Genomic DNA, 18,416 nt, shown 5'->3' on the forward strand with positions numbered 1-18,416 from the left:
CATCCCTCCCCGGGAGGTGAGAACTGGGACTCCTGAGTCCCTAGAGGAGAGCCTGCCTGGGAGGGATCGACCCCTGCTGGAAGGGGGTGTGTTGGGTGGTCTGGGGAACTGGCCCTTCTTCCCCTCTGGCTATCCTAGACATTTAACACATCTCGACCTCACCTCAGCCTCAGACTTTTCTACATGGGTCCCTGCAGAGGGGAGGGGGATGGTTGGGGTGGGGGGAGATGCCAAGGGGGCAGGGGGATGGAAGGAGGGGAGCAATTTGGTCTGAATTCCGAGTCACTAACCACCTGTCTCTTCTGTTTCCCCATTCCCATCTGTCTGCCCCATCCAATTTCCCTTCCCTTCTTGCACCTCTCCTCTGTCTTTTTCTGTCTGTCCGTCTGTCCATCCCTCCTCCCCTCAGGTCGGGCCTGCCTTCGCCTTCTCCCACTTCCTTCCCCTTCCCCACCCCTTGCCCCCTCCATGGAGAGGAACAGACCCCTTCTCTGTCCAGTCTAACCCAGGTCCCTCCCCAACCCCCTCCTCCCTCCTTTCCCCCGCCCCCTCCTCCCTCCTGGGGCGAGGGGGGCCTCCCTCCCTCTCCCCCCCTTCTCTCTCTCTCCGAGGGGGGGGGGGTCCCGGGGAGGGAGGGGGGGTCCCCCGATCAGCATGTGGCTCCTGGCGCTGTGTCTGGTGGGGCTGGCGGGGGCTCAACGGGGGGGAGGGGGTCCCGGCGGCGGCGCCCCGGGCGGCCCGGGCCTGGGTCTCGGCGGCCTCGGGGAGGAGCGCTTCCCAGTGGTGAGCACAGCCTACGGGCGAGTGCGCGGCGTGCGGCGCGAGCTCAACAACGAGATCCTGGGCCCGGTCGTGCAGTTCCTGGGCTTGCCCTACGCCACGCCCCCCCTGGGCGCCCGCCGCTTTCAGCCGCCCGAGGCCCCCGCCTCGTGGCCCGGCGTGCGCAACGCCACGACCCTGCCGCCCGCCTGCCCGCAGAACCTGCACGGGGCGCTGCCGGCCATCATGCTGCCCGTGTGGTTCACCGACAACCTGGAGGCGGCCGCCACCTACGTGCAGAACCAGAGCGAGGACTGCCTGTACCTCAACCTCTACGTGCCCACCGAGGACGGTAAGGGCGCGGGCACCGGGCCGGGCCCCCGGTGGACACAGCCCACAAATGTCCACGCAGACTCTCTGGCACCGGCACGCCCGGGGGAGGGAGCTGGGCCTTCGCGGGGGGGCCATGAGGGGCGGTGCATTCCTGCGGGCTCCCAGGATGATAGGAGTCCCTGCTAGGCAGTCCAGAAGCTCTTTGTGCGCCTTTCTAGCCCATGAGGAGGGCTGCAGGCACTAAGCTGGGCCTACCCACCCCCTCCCCACGGAAGCACAACCAGAGGGGACACGGGGGCGGGTGGGGCGGAGCGGGGGCGGCGATCAGGTGGCGGAGGCATCCATCTGCTGCCAGGACAGCCACTCCAGCTCTGCCCTGACTCCTGCCCCCTAGGCCTGGGCTTGTCCCCAGCAAGTACCCACTTTACCTACACCTCCACTGGAGGACAGCAAAGACTCCTTTTCCCCAGGCCAGCATGGGCAGAGGTCCTGTCACATACAGGGCCCCTCACCTGAGGTGAATGCATCTTCCCCAGGAGGCTCTGTCCCCTGATCCCTATGCACTCCCAAAGGATCAGGGAATCTCCTTGCCAAGGGCCCCTCCACTCACAGCACTGCCCGCCCATCCCCAACAGAACACCTTCCCCAGGGTTCTGAGCTGGCTGTTCTTGAATGAACTCTCCAGTTTACTAGCTTCTGGTACTCCCCAGGACACTCCCCCAGACAGTTCCGTGCCAGCCAACCTTCAGCACACCAAGACCATCAAGAGTGTCAACACTTTCCAGCAGCCCACAGCAGAAGGCAACAGGCAGGCCTGCAGCCACCCCGCAGACCATCCTCACAAACACATTACCCGTCTGACACCCTATTTACTGCGCCAAAACACCCCAACACCCACAGAGAACATCCACTCCCATAAAGTCCCCCCACAGCCATCTTCCAAGGATTGTAAAAATAGGTTTGGTACCCAGGAACCCCACTGTACACCCAAAACTCCCACATCATGAACTCAGATCCCGCTACAGACCAGGCAGTTCAACTATTCATCACTCAGGTCATGTATCCAACCGACCAGCACACTAACCTTGTGCTCTGTGCTCAGTTGCTCAGTCGTGTCCGACTCTTTGCGACCTCTTGGACTATAGCCCACCAGGTGCCTCTGTCCATGGGATTTTCCAGGGAAGAAGACTGGAGTGAGTTGCCATTTCCTCCTCCAGGATATCTTCCCAACTCAGGGATTGATCCTGTGTCTCTTGCATCTCCTGTGTTGGCAGGTGGATTCTTTACCACTGAGCCACCTGGGAAGCCCAACCTTGTGCTCTAGCATCCCACATATCAAAATTCCCAGCAGCTTCACACAGCGCACATGCCAACACTTCTCTGGAGTTGTGCGCCTTGTCACCCACATAGACCTGTGCTCCCCAGGATCCCTGGGTGTATAGATCTTGTGGTCTTATAACACTCATACACAGACCGTCACCCTACTAACTCTGCACCTGCACATATGCTCCAACCGGTCACTCACACCACAGTCCCCTGCGTTCTCAACACCTCCCTGACATTGCTTACCCCAGCTCCTGCCCTGAGGTCATAAGTTTCATACCTCAGGCTGTGACAACACAGGTGACAGTCTTGCACCCTACTCACAGGTCAGGTACTTCAATGCCTTGCTCCCTGAACCCAGAGGACCTACCAATCACAGAACACTCGTGCACCTCAACAGTGTCAGTACCCCTCCCCATATGAGCCACGCTTCCAAGCAACCCATACACACACTGCACAGAAGTTCCTGCTCCAATGCTATTCACATTCCACCCGCTCTAATAGACTGTTTACTCCAATATACTCCAGACATCCTCCCTAATTCCCCAGCCTGAGAACTGTCCACTCCACCTTCCCCTGCCTTCTCATGGACCACCTACCCCAGTGCCCTGCTACCAGTGAATCACTCACCCCCGTGCCTCCAACACACCTCCCATCACAATGCTCTCCACTTGTGGACTCTCCACCCACATCTTCATGTAGAAAGCTGTCCCCCATCCCTTCACCAACGCCTTGCTCAGTGGGCTATTGTCTCATCACCCCTCATGCGAAACATCCACCCAGCACTTCTCACCAAGTTACTGTCCACCCCAACACCTCTACACAAATTGCCCACCCTGCCCCCATACCACCCAAGCCCACACCTTCTGTATTTTTAACCATCGCTTATTGCAGACCTGCTTGGGGCCTGACACATTCAGGTGATCTCACTAAATCTTCACACCAGCTCTGGGAGGAAGAGGTTGACTCAGGCACACACACACCCGCACACTTAATATTCTCACGCGCACACATGCTCTGCTCACTTCATCCCCATCCCCAGCCTGTCAGAGAAGAACAGGCCCTGATCCTAATGGGTCCTCATGAGGCCATCATCACCAGTTGCAGGGAGCTTTTCAGAGGCTCACTTTGGCTTTGCTGACCCGTCTCTCCCCATGCTGATCCCCATGCTGCTGAGGAGAAATCGACCAGCCTGGGGGAACCCCTCAGACCTCTGGGTTCCAGCTCTCCCTTGACTGATCACCCAGTCTTCAAGAAGCGTAGAGCCAAACTCTGAGCCCAGTCTGGGGCCTTTCCTCCTCTGGGGACACATTTTGTGCCTCCCAGCACCTCCTGGCACCTTATGTGTCAGGCTGGCTCAGGGCAGTGTTTCTCCTAGTCCCTATTTGTGGATTGGATCCCCCATTGGGGAGGGGGCTTTTGGCATTAGAGCAGGGATTGGTGTGGGGGGAGGGGCTGGTGCCCCTGGTGGGAAGTTTACCATCTGTGGGGGGAAAGGACAGCAGACCTGGGTAAGGCATGAGGTTGGGGAGGGGGGTCAGAGGGAAGTGGTGGAGTGGAGGGCAAGACCTGATGACCCCTTTCCCTGCTTCGCCCCACACTGGGGATATGGGGTGAGAGTCAGGCTCGTCTGTGCAGATGGAAGTGAAATGCTGGCTGGTGAGAGGCTGGGAAAGTGGGCAGGCAGTGCTCACTGACCTCCCCTCCCTGCCTGCCAGTGGAAAGCTGAGGGCTTTCAGGGGCCATGAACTGTGGATTTGGGCTGCCCCAATTCCATACTACCCTCTGCCCTCCAGATTGGTCCAGAGAGAGGCAGAGTTCTTTCTGCTGCAACCCCTCCTGTCCACAGCCTGGGGGAGCAGGCAGGTGCTTGGCTGGTCCTGAAGAGGGCCTGCCTGAGTGGTGGCCACACCTCTTTGGGGGGAGCACAGCTGGCCTTGGGCTCCCAGGCTCCTGGGTTGGTTTCCCCTCCCCTCCCACCCACCCCCACCTCTAACACCGTTTCATTTCCAGCAATTAGCAAACACTTGGACAAGCCAAATCCTTTCCAGCCAAGTCAATATGTCTTAAGACAGGCCTCAGCCCACTCAGGCACACCACCCCCCCGCAAAACCAGCCTTTTCTTTGGGGCATGACTTTTTCCGGGGAGGGGAACAAAATTTGGGTTGTAGAAACGTTTTTCTCTTTTCTTGGTTTCTTTTTCTTGCAAACAAATTTTGCTTTTTTTGGCTTATTTTTTCTGCCCCTCACCCTCCCCTTTTCTGCTTTCTCTCCTCCCCTCCCCATCCACCACCTCCCCCCGACTCCCATCTTTCCCCACAAAATTGTCCTTTTTTTCTCTGTTTTGTGTTCCCGGTCTTAGGTCCGCTCACAAAAAAACGTGACGAGGCGACGCTCAATCCGCCAGACACAGGTAGATTTAAAAATCCCGCTGCTGCATGTGGTTGCTGATACGAGGACGTTCTCGGCCCTGCCCCTAACTAAATGCCCGATAGCCCTCAAGGCCCCTCAGTCGTTTTCCCAACTAAAAACGAAAAAGAAAAGAAAAATTTGTAATAATTGGAAAAAAGAATTATGAAAACTTCAAACGAAATTTGAACAATGTTGGACCCACTAGAAAACTGGCAAGAAAAGGTTAAACATGGCGAAAATAAAGTGAAAAAAGAAATTGGAATGTCAGGAAAAAAAAAAACAAAGAATTGGATAAAATGTTTAGTTTGATAGAAATTTGGACTGTTTTGAAACTTGTGAAATGTAACATTTCAAAAGACAATTTTAATTTGGAACGAAACACCGTACAAAAAAAAATTTCAAGTTGGCAAATTGATGACACAATTGAAACATTGCTACGATTTCCAAAAAAAAAGCCTGTCCAATGCAGAAACACATATTTGAAGCAAATTAAAGAATTTGGAAATTTTTGAAAACAGGGCCCAATATCTTGAAGTTTCACCACAAAATTTTGAAAAAGTGCAAAGAACTTTTTTCTTTTTTCCTTTTTTTCCAAAAATGGATCTTTTTGGTTTTTTGTTTTTTTGTTTTTCTTTTCTTGTTGAATCTGCCCCAGAGCTTCTTGCTTTTTGGTTGTTGTTTTTTTTTCTTTCTTCTTTCTTGATCCTGTTTTTTTGTTGTTGGTTTTGAATTCTTGTTGCCCCGGCCCCTCTTCCTGCTCCTTCCCTTTCCAACTCCCCCTCCCCCCACACTGGGAGTGGAGGTGCTGGGTGGGGAGAAGGGGACGGACTGAGGACATTTAGGACAGGACCTCAGAGGGAAGGAGACCAGCCTGAACCTGGAAGGCCACTGGAGGTTCAGGAACTGAGGAAAAAACAGGATTGGGGGAGAGCACCTCCCACCTAGGAGCTTCTGGCCAAAGTCAGGTGGAAGGAGGTGGCAGAGAAGGTCCGAAGACATCCTGGGTAGAGGGCAGTCTCTTAGTGACCTGTTGGTTGACCTTCTGCCAGGAGGGAAGTTTCCAGTAGGATGAGGGAGACAGGCAGAGGCGCTAGGGACCAGCGTTGGAGGCCCAGGCTTGGCTCTTGTTTGCCAATTGCCTAGGCTGGTTAGAGATGGCAGGTGTCAAGAGAGAGGAGGGCCTGGAGGTATTGTGGCTCCATCTGGAGGAGCTGCAGGGGCAAGGGACCCTGACAAGCCCTCTCAGACTCCCACCCTCTTCTGGAATTAGTTACCCTCCAGTCCAGTCTGGAGTGCCCCAAGGGCCTGCTCCATATGGCAGTGATCATGAGATCCTTTGGGGACAGGGCAAGAGAAGGGTCCAGTACTCAGGGCTCAGGCCAGTTTCAGGGACCCAGACTAGTGAGCTGCACCCTGGCTTCATTAAGTAGGCTCTTTCCCACCCTGCCTCCTCCTGCCACAGTAATTAGGCTGGGGGTTGCCATGGTAACTTAGGAGGTGACCTAGAAAGGAATTAGGGCGGGGAGGAGACCAAGCCCCCAGGGACCCTAGGGCCTGGCACCCCCTCACCCACAGACCAGGCTACCATGTGGAGCTGAGGCCCAAGGCCTGAGTCTGAGGAAACGCCAGGACCCTCCTAGCATCTCTAGCTCTAGTGCCAGCCTTGGGAGCTCATGCTTCCTAGGAGCAGGAAGGAGATTTGCTGTGTATGTGTGGGGAGGGGTTCCCCTGGATCCAGCAGGTGCCCTGAGGAGGGCCACCCCCACCCCCACCCCTGCCTCTGTTAGGCTTCTTAGAAGCTCTGCCAGGCATTTGGAGAAGTGCTGTGGGGCAGGCCGGCAGGAGGTGGGGAGGGAACTTCTGCCAGGGCTAGCTGGGGAGGGAGGGAGGGGAATCCGGTCTTGCCCCCCAGGGATGGGAGTGATAAGTCCCCTGAGCTCCTGGCTGGAACTCAGCAGTCCTGGGAGCTGGGAGGTGCTGCTTCTGGTCTGACTGTGTCCTTGTCCCCCACCCCCTGGCCCATCCCCCCAACCCCCTCCCCACACAGATATCCGGGACTCCGGGAAGAAGCCAGTGATGCTGTTTCTACACGGTGGCTCCTACATGGAGGGCACGGGGAACATGTTCGATGGCTCCGTCTTGGCCGCCTACGGCAATGTCATTGTAGCCACACTCAACTACCGGCTTGGGGTGCTCGGTGAGGGTGGGCAGCCAACTCTAGGGGCTGGAGTCCTGGGAGGAGGGCCTGGTGGCAGGGTTACACTAAACCCAACTGAAGCAGAATGGCTTCTGGGCTGGATTGAGCTGCCCAGAAAGAGAGCAAGGGTGCCATGACACCCTCAGGAAGCCCCCTCTCTTCCTCTGCCCCCAGGTTTTCTCAGCACTGGGGACCAGGCTGCAAAAGGCAACTATGGGCTCCTAGACCAGATCCAGGCCCTGCGCTGGCTCAGTGAGAACATAGCCCACTTTGGAGGGGACCCCGAACGCATCACCATCTTCGGATCTGGGGCAGGAGCCTCCTGTGTCAACCTCTTGATCCTCTCCCACCACTCGGAAGGTACAAGCCACCTCCCCAGCCTGTCCCTTCTGTCCCCTTCCCCAACCCCTGGCCCTACCAGGTCCCCCTTCTTCTCCCTCGGGGTGATATAGCCCAGCCTAAAGCCTGCTTGTCCTGCCAGGGCTGTTCCAGAAGGCCATTGCCCAGAGCGGCACTGCCATTTCTAGCTGGTCTGTCAACTACCAGCCACTCAAATACACACGACTGCTGGCTGCCAAGGTGGGCTGTGACCGGGAGGACAGCGCTGAGGCTGTGGAGTGTCTGCGCCGGAAGCCCTCTCGGGAACTGGTGGACCAGGACGTGCAGCCTGCCCGGTATGGGGCTGGGTCCAGGCCTCCACTCTTCTTGCTGGGTCCAAGGAGGTTGAGGGTAGAAGGTGCCTGTGGGCCACAGGCTGTCTATTTAGCCAGGGGAGGTGGACTTCAGGCCCTTCCCATGGACCTACCTTCCCGTGGAAGCCTTTCTGAAGCAGAGGTGCCTAAACAGAGCCTGGATGCACCAGACCCCAGGAAGTGCTTCAGGGAGGACTTCCCAAGAGGCCAGGTGTCCTGAAAGGGCTCTGAAGGTTTTAACTAGGGGAAAGTGGTCTTCTGAGCAGAGGGCTCAGCAGGCTGTGGGTGGAGAGGAGGCCAGCCAACAGGTGATGTGACCTTGACCTCTTCTCCCCAGCTACCATATCGCCTTTGGGCCTGTGGTGGACGGTGATGTCGTCCCTGACGACCCTGAGATCCTCATGCAGCAGGGAGAATTCCTCAACTACGACATGCTCATTGGGGTCAACCAGGGAGAGGGCCTCAAGTTCGTGGAGGACTCAGCAGAGAGCGAGGATGGCGTGTCCGCCAGCGCCTTCGACTTCACGGTCTCCAACTTCGTGGACAACCTGTATGGCTACCCAGAGGGCAAGGATGTGCTACGGGAGACCATCAAGTTCATGTACACGGACTGGGCCGACCGGGACAACGGCGAGATGCGGCGCAAGACCCTGCTGGCGCTCTTTACTGACCACCAGTGGGTGGCGCCGGCTGTGGCCACCGCCAAGCTGCACGCTGACTACCAGTCCCCTGTCTACTTTTACACCTTCTACCACCACTGCCAGGCTGAGGGCCGGCCCGAGTGGGCGGATGCAGCGCACGGGGATGAGCTACCCTACGTCTTTGGTGTGCCTATGGTGGGCGCCACCGACCTCTTCCCCTGCAACTTCTCTAAGAATGACGTCATGCTCAGCGCCGTGGTCATGACCTACTGGACCAACTTCGCCAAGACTGGGTGAGGGCCAGAGGGGCTGGGTGGGGCACCCCTGCCGGTCAGGGCACACACACACCCTCCATCCTCAGCCCCTTCTCTCCCTCTTCGTCACACGGCCATCATTCCTCCATCAAGGCGCTCTTACCTTGTCAACTCAGACACCTGCCGGACAGCTTCTCTGTGCGTGTTGGAGATTCAGAAATGTTGGACCGAGAGGTCTTTTCCGGCGGGTGGGCTCCACTTGATCGCTTTGTCTCTGTGTCTGTCTTTGCGTACCCATATACCACTCTTTCTCCTCTGAGTGCCCCCGTCTGTTTCTGAGTCTGTGTATAAGAGTTTGTATCTCTCTCTATTGCTGTCTCTAGCTCTCTCTCCTGAAGTCCATTAATATCTTTGCTCTCTTTGATCTGCTTACTCTTTGCTCACTGCTTCCCCCCACCCCCAGCTGCCTCTCATGGGCTTTTGTCTCTCTGTTTCCATATGTCTCTATCTCATTCACTCTGCCTGTGTCACTGGCGGTCTGTCCGTCTGCCCTCTCTGTCCCTCTGGCGTCATCTCAGGCCGTCTCTCTGGCAGTCTGGCTTCATCCCTATTTGTCTGCCTATCTCCGTCTCTGGCAGTGTCTGTCTCCTGGTGTCTGTCTCTCTCTGCCTCTCTTCCTGTTTCCCCAGCTTTCTGCATCTCTGCCCATCCCACTCCCCGTTGGTCCCCTCCCCTTCTCATCAGGACCTCACCCTCACTCCTTTCCCTGCCCGCCTGTGTCCACAGCGACCCCAACCAGCCGGTGCCACAGGACACCAAGTTCATCCACACCAAGCCCAACCGCTTCGAGGAGGTGGTGTGGAGCAAGTTCAACAGCAAAGAGAAGCAGTACCTGCACATCGGTCTGAAGCCGCGCGTGCGCGACAACTACCGCGCCAACAAGGTGGCCTTCTGGCTGGAGCTCGTGCCGCACCTGCACAATCTGCACACGGAGCTCTTCACCACCACCACGCGCCTGCCGCCCTACGCCACGCGCTGGCCGCCGCGCCCGCCCCCCGGTGCCCCGGGCACGCGCCGCCCGCCGCCCCCCGCCACCCTGCCGCCCGAGCCCGAGCCCGAGCCGGGCCCCCGGGCCTACGACCGCTTCCCCGGGGACTCCCGAGACTACTCCACGGAGCTCAGCGTCACCGTGGCCGTGGGTGCCTCGCTCCTCTTCCTCAACATCCTCGCCTTCGCCGCCCTCTACTACAAGCGGGACCGGCGGCAGGAGCTGCGGTGCCGGCGGCTCAGTCCTCCCGGCGGCTCGGGCTCTGGGGTGCCCGGCGGGGGCCCCCTGCTCCCCGCTGCCGGCCGCGAGCTGCCACCCGAGGAGGAGCTGGTGTCACTTCAGCTGAAGAGGGGCGGGGGCGTTGGGGCGGACCCTGCAGAGGCCCTGCGCCCCACCTGCCCACCCGACTACACTCTGGCCCTGCGCCGGGCGCCGGACGACGTGCCTCTCTTGGCCCCCGGGGCCCTGACCCTGCTGCCCAGCGGCCTGGGGCCACCCCCTCCCCCGCCACCCCCGTCCCTCCATCCCTTCGGGCCCTTCCCCCCGCCGCCCCCCACAGCTACCAGCCACAACAACACGCTCCCCCACCCCCATTCCACCACTCGGGTATAGGGGGCAGCTCGGGGAGGACCCGCTCCCCGGCCCTCCCTGATGCAACAGGTTTTTCTCGTGTGGAGCTTTCACACGTGGACGAGCATTAGGTGGACATGGGTTTTCTCATGGCGATGCGTCTCTCCGGAGCAGAGAGGCCCTTTCTTTTCTCCGGACCTGGGCCTTTGAACAACTGGGGGGGGGGTGTTTTCTCCCCTCTGTTGGGACACCCATGTGGAGGTGTGCTTTCTCACGAGGGGGTGTGTTTTCCCATGTGCAGGGTGAGGTTTTTTTGGCCACCCTGGACACATGTTGGCTCCCTCAGAGAATTCCTGCGGGGATTTGTACCCCAGAATTCTGTTCCCTCATGCCTTCTCCCCCCTGCTCCTTCCTCCCACCCCCTGGAGACCCTGGAAGTGGTGTGTTGACAAAGAGACCCCTGGCCACCAGATGACACAGGGTGGTGCCCGAAGAAATAAATCACAGCCCCCCCCTCCCTCCCCGTCCCCATCCCCTCCTTCCCCCAGCAAAGCATGTGTATCCCCCCTTGGCACAAATGAGGTGAAGCAGGTCTTCCCAGGCAGGCCTTGCCTTCCACCAGACAGAGTCCCTGCTATGGGGGGCAGGGAGGAGACCCTGCAACCTTGTGCTACCTGGGACCGTGTCTTCCCGTGGGCCCAGGTCGCATTTCTGAGTGGAATCATGTTCTTGCATGTGGATGTATGTTTTCCCATGCAGACAGCCCCTTTCTCTCCAGCATTTCCTTGCGTCTTCCCGACCTCAGGCCCAGCACTTCTCACACAGCAGGTGGGAACGGACTTCAGACTGATAGAAACTGAGGAGGATGGACAAGCCCTGGGGACGGGGGTGGGGGGGGGGGGGCCCTCTGCCCCTCCTTCCCTCCCTTCCCTGGAGGGAAGCTGGGGGGCGGAGGGTGACTGTGACACCTGCCACCCACAGAGGCCATGCATGGTTTGACCAAAGCCCTCACTGCAGTCTGAGGACAGCCCTTCCCTCAGGCCATTGCTCATCTGTGCCAAACCAGTGAGGTGGGTTTGAGGGGGGAGTACCCCCAAAGTGTGGCAAGGATCCCCCAGTCCTGGGCCCAGGCAAGTAAACATGTGGGCAGGTGGGATACAGGAGTGGGGGAGGTGGCAGCCTAAGGGGTCCCACCTGTGTCCCTCTTCTCGCCACGTGTCATCCCTCCCTCTTGGCCTCTCTTCTCCCTCCCCACGTCACTGTCCCCCTGGGAAGCCATCCCTCCCTGGTGTCCAGCCAGCTCCTCCCTGCAGCTGCCCACCCCCCTCCTTTGACCTCCCCCCCCCACCCCCCCCACCCCGCCACCTTGCTCCCCTGGGCTGAAGGAAAGGAACAGAGGAGAGGGGAGGAGAGCAGGGGAGAAAGGCTTCCCAGGACAGGTTGGGGAGAGAATGGGGTCAGCTGTACTGAGGAACAGATGGAGGGGGCAGTGGGGGACGGGGCTTAGGCAGACACCAGCAGGAAGAATTTGATTTTGAAAGGACGCGTGTAAGGTGACTGCCCAAAGAGGGTTTGGGCCTCTGGGGAAGAGAACCGTGTCAGGAAAGGTTTCAGGGATGCCAGCAGAGAAGAGCAAATCCTTGTCTGCTGGCATTTCGTGGGTTCGTTAGTGCCAAATGTGAGTCAGGGGTAGAGTGCTGTTTTCCACTGACACCCAGTTTCAGAATCCCTGGTCTTGGCTCCCCAGAACTTTGCCTCTTGACTTTCCTTTCTGCCCCCACCTTCACCCATGGAAACTTGGTTCTTTTCCCTCCCCTTCCCCTGCCTGGGCTAGCTCCTTTCCAAACAGCCATGCCCTCTAAATGCTAGGGACCTGGGCCCTGAACCCTGTAGACAGATGCCCCCCAAGTTGGGGCATGGGAGGGGGGCTGGGGGACCCCATGATTCAGCCACGGACTCCAATGCCCAGCCCCTCTCCCCAGAACAATTCCCTGACAGTCCCATGTCCCCACCCCAATCCTTTGCGGCTCTGTACACATTTTTAAACCTGGCAAAAGATGAAGAGAATATTGTAAATATAAAAGTTTAACTGTTGGTTTTGCCTGCTGTTATGTTAGGAGGTGGGGGTGGGGGGCTCCAAAGAAACAAACCTTGGAGAAGCGACTCTGCCTTTGAAGGGGTAGGAGAAGAGGGTCCAACCCTTTCCAGTGAAGAGCTCTGAGGTCTGAGAGAAATGGGCAGTGGGTGCTGGGGTGTGGTTGTCATGACAGTGGGGTTGTTTGGGGAGTTAAGATCAGAACCAGTGTCTGTGGAGGGGTCAGAGCCTGGCATAGAGAACCAGGCAGGGACTGATGGGGGCAGACACCAGGCAGGCCAGAGAGCCCACAGGATGGTGCCCGTGGCTGACTCCAGGAGAGGCATGCAAACTGTAGGCTTTGGTCTCTACTAAGACCTGGCCCAGGCTAGAGGCTCAAACCTGGGCCCAGGACTCTCTCTCTTGGCACATTGTGAGGGATAGCCCCACACCTTTGTGACCCGTTTACCCCCAGGGGACAGAAAAGTGGGCTGGTGGATACTGTGGGCACAGTGGGCTGGGGGCCTAGGGGCCCCAGTGGCCCTAGGGACCCCCATGGCTATGGCTGAGCAGCCACGGCCCAGGTGGGCCTCATATCACAACCCTAACACCAACAGCTGCCGGGACCTGGGCAACTCCATCCTGCTGCTGCTGGGCCTTATTATTTGCATTAACATTGGCATCAACATGGTGACACTGGTCAGGGTGGGCCCGGGCGGGAGGGTGCTGGCAGGACGGCTGGGGGGCAGGCCTGACGGCCAGGGCCTATCTGGGGTCACTCTGTCCTTCCTCACCTAGCTCTGGCGCAGACTCCGTGGCTTCTTACACCAAGTGTTCCGTGTTATTTGTGAGAAAGGTAAGTAGGGGATGGGGGTGGGCACGCGAAGGGCAGAAATCCAGCATTCTGTCCCTGTCCTTAAGCCGGCCCCTTCCCCTCCCGCTCTCCCTCTCAGACTCCATAACTACGCAGCTTCTCTTCCTGCACCCTGCCTCTCCATCCCTGTAGGAGCCAGGCTCCCCACCAGCCTCTCACCTCTCCTCGATCCACAGAAGCTTCTAAGTTACGCTCACCTGGGAAGCAGACCCAGCCCTCAAAGCATAGCTCTCCAGCAGTCCACCTACGATGCACCATGGACCCCGTGAAGATGACGGTGACCCCCCCACCCACTCGCCGCCGTCGCCATCAAGGGTCTTCTTCGTGCCGTGCCCGCCGCCCAGTGGCCTGGGCCCCTGACACTGACGACGATGACGACGAGAAGACCCCGCATCAGCACACAGCGGCCTGCTCCCACAACTGGGACTACCTTGAGGATTGGGAGGGTTTACAGACTGCCCAGAGGTTCTGGACTCCCTGGGCCCAGGACGCCTTGGAGCCTCCTACCCAGACCATCCGCTTCCAGCAGACTATAGAGGGAAGGCCCCTCAAGAGAGAGATGCAGTCTGATCTGGGCCTAGAGGCCTATGTGTACCCTGTGAACCCCCCACTCCCCAGCACTCAGATCCTGAGCCACAAGAACAGTGGAGCGGGGGCAGGGGCAGGGGCAGGGGCCCAGGCAGAACAGGAACAGGGTGCACCAGCTGAGCCGCCCATCCTGGGCCCAGCCAATGTCCCGGACATCCCCCGGCGCCGCTCCTCAGGGCGCGTCGCCTACGATGCCAGGGACGTGAGGCGGCGGCTGCGGGAGCTGACCAGGGAGGTGGAGGCCCTGTCGCACTGTTACCCTCTGGCCTCCGGATCCAGCACAGCTGAGGGGACGAGAAAGGACTGGGTATACCGTTCCCTGACAGAGAGGTGACTGGGAGAAGAATAAAAAGAAGAGAGGAGGTGGATTGTGGTGGTGTGTGTGCGGGGGGTGCCAGGGCCCACACAGCACCCAGAAGCTTGGTTACTAAGGAAATGATCTCCCTGGCAACAGGGCCTAGAGAGCCCTGAGGCCCTTCATCAACCTCTTGGCCCCAGGCCCTGTCCTCAGCCTTTTCCCAGGCCTTTCTTGGTTCCCAGGCTCCTGCCTGCCTCTGATCCATTTTCTTTAGTGTTCAGGGAAGCACCCCCCAAATCCCACTCCAGATCCCCAGCAGTACTGCGCTTGAGGGGAGACCCTCATCCCATGGCTTCATCTCCTCAAGAGGTCTGGCTCCTGCCAGGGCCCAGGTTCAGGCTGCAGCTACAGGTGAGGTGTGGTCCCTCTTAAGCCCTGGATTCTTTGGGAAGGGATGGCTGAGAGTGAGGGTACCCTGGCCCTCACAGTTCCCCTGTCAGAACCCAAAGCTCCTGTACCCTTGAGCAGTCTTGGAGCAGTGATAAAATACTGAGGACGCTGTGGCCCTCTGTGACCTCATGCCTCTGCTCAGCATCTCCATGTCACAAATGAGACTGGGGCTCAGAGAGATCACGTGACTTACGGTCACATGGACTCTAAGGATCAACTTCATGGTCTCAGATGCTCCAGCCTCTGCTCCCACAGGTAGATCCCCTTTGCTTCTGAGTCAGCTTGGCCCATCAGAATCTCCCATCTCCCTCAGTTTTCCATGGAAACTCATCAGAATATTCCATCCACTGGACACCTGAGAAACCCAGGCCCTACCTACTTCTAGACAGTTAGGATCACCAACACATGCTCAACTTGTGAACAAGGAACCAGGCTGAAGGACTAGACCTCACCTTCCATACAAGATGGGTTCCTGGAATGTGAGCAGATAGGCCTTTTATGAATCACCTCGCTTCTCTGCCATTTTCCTTTGACCAACATTATTGATCATTTTAAACTGACGCCACTAGGTGGGTCTATTTTGAACACCTACTATATGTTTTGAGGCTTGGATGGGAAATGCCCACTGGCTGTTCCTCTATTTTTTCTCCCCTCTCTTTTTGACCACACAGTGTGGTTTGTGGAATCTTAGTTCCCTGACCTGGAGAAGGCAATGGCAACCCACTCTAGTACTCTTGCCTGGAAAATCCCATGGACGGAGGAGCCTGGGGGGCTGCAGTCCATGGGGTCGCTAAAAGTTGGACACGACTGAGCGACTTCACTTTCACTTTTCACTTTCATGAATTGGAGAAGGAAATGGCAACCCACTACAGTATTCCTGTCTGGAGAATCCCAGGGACGGGGGAGCCTGGTGGGCTGCCATCTATGGGGTTGCACTGAGTCGGACATGACTGAAGCGATGCAGCAGCAGCAGTTCCCTGACCAGGGACTGAACCCAGGCCTTTGGCAATGAAAGTGCAGAGGCCTAACCATTGGACCTCCAGGGAATTCCCTGTTCCTCTTTCTGCTAAGTTGTTCATTGTACAAACAAAATGACCTGAGGTCTCCCCAGTACCACTTTCTTAGACAACAGCAATGAACCCAGTTTAAATCATAGATTCCTTTTGTCTTATCAACAAGTGCATCCAAAGTTTGTGCTTTGTGAATTTCATGTAGTTTTCTTAGGATGGAAAGTAATCCTTTTTCAAGTTGGAGGGGTGGCTCAGTGGGAGAGCAATTGGTTAGGAAGGAGAGAAACCATGGTTGAGGGGTGGTCTCTAGCAAAGGCAGCAATGTCATGCTCTGAAGTAAAGGGGCCGGTTGGCTCAGTGATCACCAACAGCAAAGGCTGCAATCCCTGGCCAGGAAGGGATGGCCCCAGTGGGTGCTAGAGAGCTTATGACAGGGAAATGGGCAGAAGTGGGAGGGAATGGTACAGTGGGGTGACCCCACAGTGGACTCTTACTGTCACCCATCCATCTAATTACCAAAGCTGCACGCTGCAAGCAGGTATGGGTAGGGAGTCCCAACGGGCTATAGATTGCCATATCTCAATGAAACGGAGGAAATCCTTTATGCATGGCTCAGTCCCTATGAAGACCATCTGCCCACTGTAGTTACATTTTCAAATCGAGTTAAGCCAGCCCCTACAAAGACAGAACAGACTGAACTCTGAGGGCTGGGCTCCATTAGTAAGAGCCAAGGGCGAAGATGCCCACCTCAAGGGCCAGCTGAGGGGATGAAAGACGTGCTACCTCTGCATTGTGACTCCCTGCAACATGCCTCATTGTGACCGCACTCCCTCACCTGCTGGTAGGTGTCCCAGGTCCCACCGTGAGTGCAGTGTGGGTCAGGGCCGGTGGGGGGGGGGGGGAGCGGGTGGCCCAGGTGGCCCTAGGACCCCCCCACCATGGAAAATCAGCTCTGGTCTGACAACCTGGGGTGCTGCCATCAATACCAAGAAAGTACCCAGGATGTGGAGGACTTCCTGCTCCTGCTGCTGGGCCTTGTCATTCTTGTCAACATCGGGATCAACGTAGCAACTATGGTCAGTGATGGTTGGGGACACCCTGGTGGTGAAGAGGGCTGAGAGTGGGAGCCAGCAGCAGGCACTTGCGCCTGCAGAAATGGTCTTGGCTGGGGCGGGGTTGGGGTGGTAAGTGGGGAGAGTCTGGCCTTCATTCCCACTCCACCCACCCCACTCCACCCCCAGATGTGGCACAGGCTCCAGAATGTCTTAGACAACAGCATCTGTTGGATTAATCAGAAAAGTAAGTATGGAAGACAGGTAGGAGGCGCCTGGCCCCTGCCACTCCCAAGACACCAGAAACCCAGGTCCCAGTTGTTCCCCGACCCTGAAATCTTCTGACAGTTGCCGGGCCCTCACAGACTCTTTTTTGCCTCTCCTAGATGAAATCTCGCAGGCTTGTGAAAGTTCCCCCAAATCTCCTCCAGCCAAGGCCAAAGACGTCCACATCCACTGTACCCTGGACCCTGTAGAAGTGAAGATGGCCAGGCCCACTCGCTGCTCCTCTTCCTCCTACCACCATCCCCGCAGCCAAAGCCGCAGCCGCCGCCCTCGACGCCAGCAACCTCGCCGCCACCAACCTCACCGCCAGGGCCGCAGCCGCAGCCGCCCCTGCAGCCACCAGCGGATGTCGAAGAACTCCAAACGATTCCCCTACAGCTGCTCGGTCTTCGGTAGGCCACGTCACAGCCACAAGATGTCACAGCTGCGGGCGAGGCCCTCCTTTGATCGGGAGGACCTGGACTCCTACCTGGAGGAGGACGAAGACCTTGCCTTCCCACACCCCAAGTACCCAAGGGGGGCCTGGGGAGGGCTCTACCAACGGATGGGCCTGCCCTCCAGTGTGGGGCTCTGGGGCCGCCAGGGTGGGGTCCTGGCCAGCCTGCCGCCACCTTCTCTCTACCTGTCACCTGAGCTGCGCCGCCTGCCCAAGCGTGTGGAGGCCAAGTCTGAGCTCAGGCTGCAGTCCTTCGGGCCCCTCTGCTCACCATCCCACACCTGGGGCAACGTGGAGGTAGGCCAGTGGACCTCGTCTCCACTGCCTCCCCGACGGCTGCCCCCCAACCCCTCGTGGGTCCCTACGGGGCACAGCCCTTACCCCTCAAGGGGCCAGCTCCTGTATGACAATTGGGATCAGCGGCGACGTGGCCTGGAGGCTTCTGAGCCTCCCTCTGCCCTGTTGACCCGGGGCTCCCGGCCCGAAGCCCGAGAGCACTTCTCCCCACAGGTCCACCGACGGAGCCTCCTTGGCCATGCTCACGGCCAGCCCAACCGCAGCCCCCACCCCTCCACAGGACACTTGAACTACTCCCGGGATCCCCATGAGGTCCGGCGCCGGGCAGCCGAATGGACTGAGACACTGCCCACTAGGCACCCTCTGACCACCTCCACCTCCCTCACCGTGCTGGGCGAGGCCTCGTACCAGCGGGCCCCGGCTCCCAGCTCAGCTCTGTTCCTCCGCTCCTCCCAGCCCCTGCCCGAAGCCCAGGCTACAGAGCCACCCCAGCCCACCTTTATGCCACTCAGCCGGAACCCAGGGGGCAATGCCAGCTACCAGGTGTACGACAGCCTGGAGCTGAAGCGGCAGGTGCAGGAGAGCAGGGCGCGAGCCAACTCGCTGCCACCTTCCAACTCTGCCTCCAGGCCCTCTCTGCATAGAAGCCGGACTGGGAAAATTCACTGACCGGCAGCCAATGGAGGAGGTGGGGGGCAGGGCATGGAGAAAGGAATAAAGATCAAGAGTCCAGGAAACGCTGGTGGTCTGTGGCTTGGAAGCGCCACTCCTGCCAGCCTGGGTCCCTGCCCTTGGCTTCCTGAAGCCAGTGTCTCCTCCTTGG

General features: G+C 58.3%; 3 protein-coding genes across 3 annotated transcripts; all 3 read left to right on the forward strand.

The window, feature by feature from the left end:
• The first annotated feature begins 227 nt into the window (after positions 1 to 227).
• On the forward strand, positions 228 to 10,271 carry NLGN2 (neuroligin 2). Its single transcript, XM_052658196.1, is given in 8 exon segments — positions 228 to 611; positions 613 to 1,111; positions 4,778 to 4,828; positions 6,875 to 7,024; positions 7,199 to 7,384; positions 7,506 to 7,698; positions 8,054 to 8,650; positions 9,398 to 10,271. Coding segments are annotated over 8 exon segments (2,934 nt in total).
• Positions 10,272 to 12,858: 2,587 nt separating this feature from the next.
• Positions 12,859 to 14,099, forward strand: SPEM1 (spermatid maturation 1). Its single transcript, XM_052658920.1, has 3 exons — positions 12,859 to 13,002; positions 13,102 to 13,159; positions 13,354 to 14,099. The coding sequence occupies exons 1-3, from the start codon at positions 12,859 to 12,861 to the stop codon at positions 14,097 to 14,099; spliced, it is 948 nt and encodes a 315-aa protein (XP_052514880.1).
• Positions 14,100 to 16,461: 2,362 nt separating this feature from the next.
• SPEM2 (SPEM family member 2) lies at positions 16,462 to 18,262 on the forward strand. Its single transcript, XM_052658913.1, has 3 exons — positions 16,462 to 16,599; positions 16,765 to 16,822; positions 16,962 to 18,262. The coding sequence occupies exons 1-3, from the start codon at positions 16,462 to 16,464 to the stop codon at positions 18,260 to 18,262; spliced, it is 1,497 nt and encodes a 498-aa protein (XP_052514873.1).
• The last annotated feature ends 154 nt before the right edge of the window (positions 18,263 to 18,416 follow it).

Source organism: Budorcas taxicolor, chromosome 19 (genome assembly GCF_023091745.1).
Source record: "Budorcas taxicolor isolate Tak-1 chromosome 19, Takin1.1, whole genome shotgun sequence".
In the NCBI taxonomy this organism is placed as follows: domain Eukaryota; kingdom Metazoa; phylum Chordata; class Mammalia; order Artiodactyla; family Bovidae; genus Budorcas; species Budorcas taxicolor.

Excerpts from the sequence above, each read along its gene's own strand:
- SPEM1 (XM_052658920.1), top strand. The coding sequence starts at position 12,859 with ATGGCTATGGCTGAGCAGCCACGGCCCAGGTGGGCCTCATATCACAAC. Across the intron at positions 13,003-13,101 it reads GCATCAACATGGTGACACTG|CTCTGGCGCAGACTCCGTGG; the intron begins GTCAGGGTGGGC and ends TTCCTCACCTAG. Across the intron at positions 13,160-13,353 it reads CCGTGTTATTTGTGAGAAAG|AAGCTTCTAAGTTACGCTCA; the intron begins GTAAGTAGGGGA and ends CTCGATCCACAG.
- SPEM2 (XM_052658913.1), top strand. The coding sequence starts at position 16,462 with ATGGAAAATCAGCTCTGGTCTGACAACCTGGGGTGCTGCCATCAATAC. Across the intron at positions 16,600-16,764 it reads GGATCAACGTAGCAACTATG|ATGTGGCACAGGCTCCAGAA; the intron begins GTCAGTGATGGT and ends CTCCACCCCCAG. Across the intron at positions 16,823-16,961 it reads CTGTTGGATTAATCAGAAAA|ATGAAATCTCGCAGGCTTGT; the intron begins GTAAGTATGGAA and ends TGCCTCTCCTAG.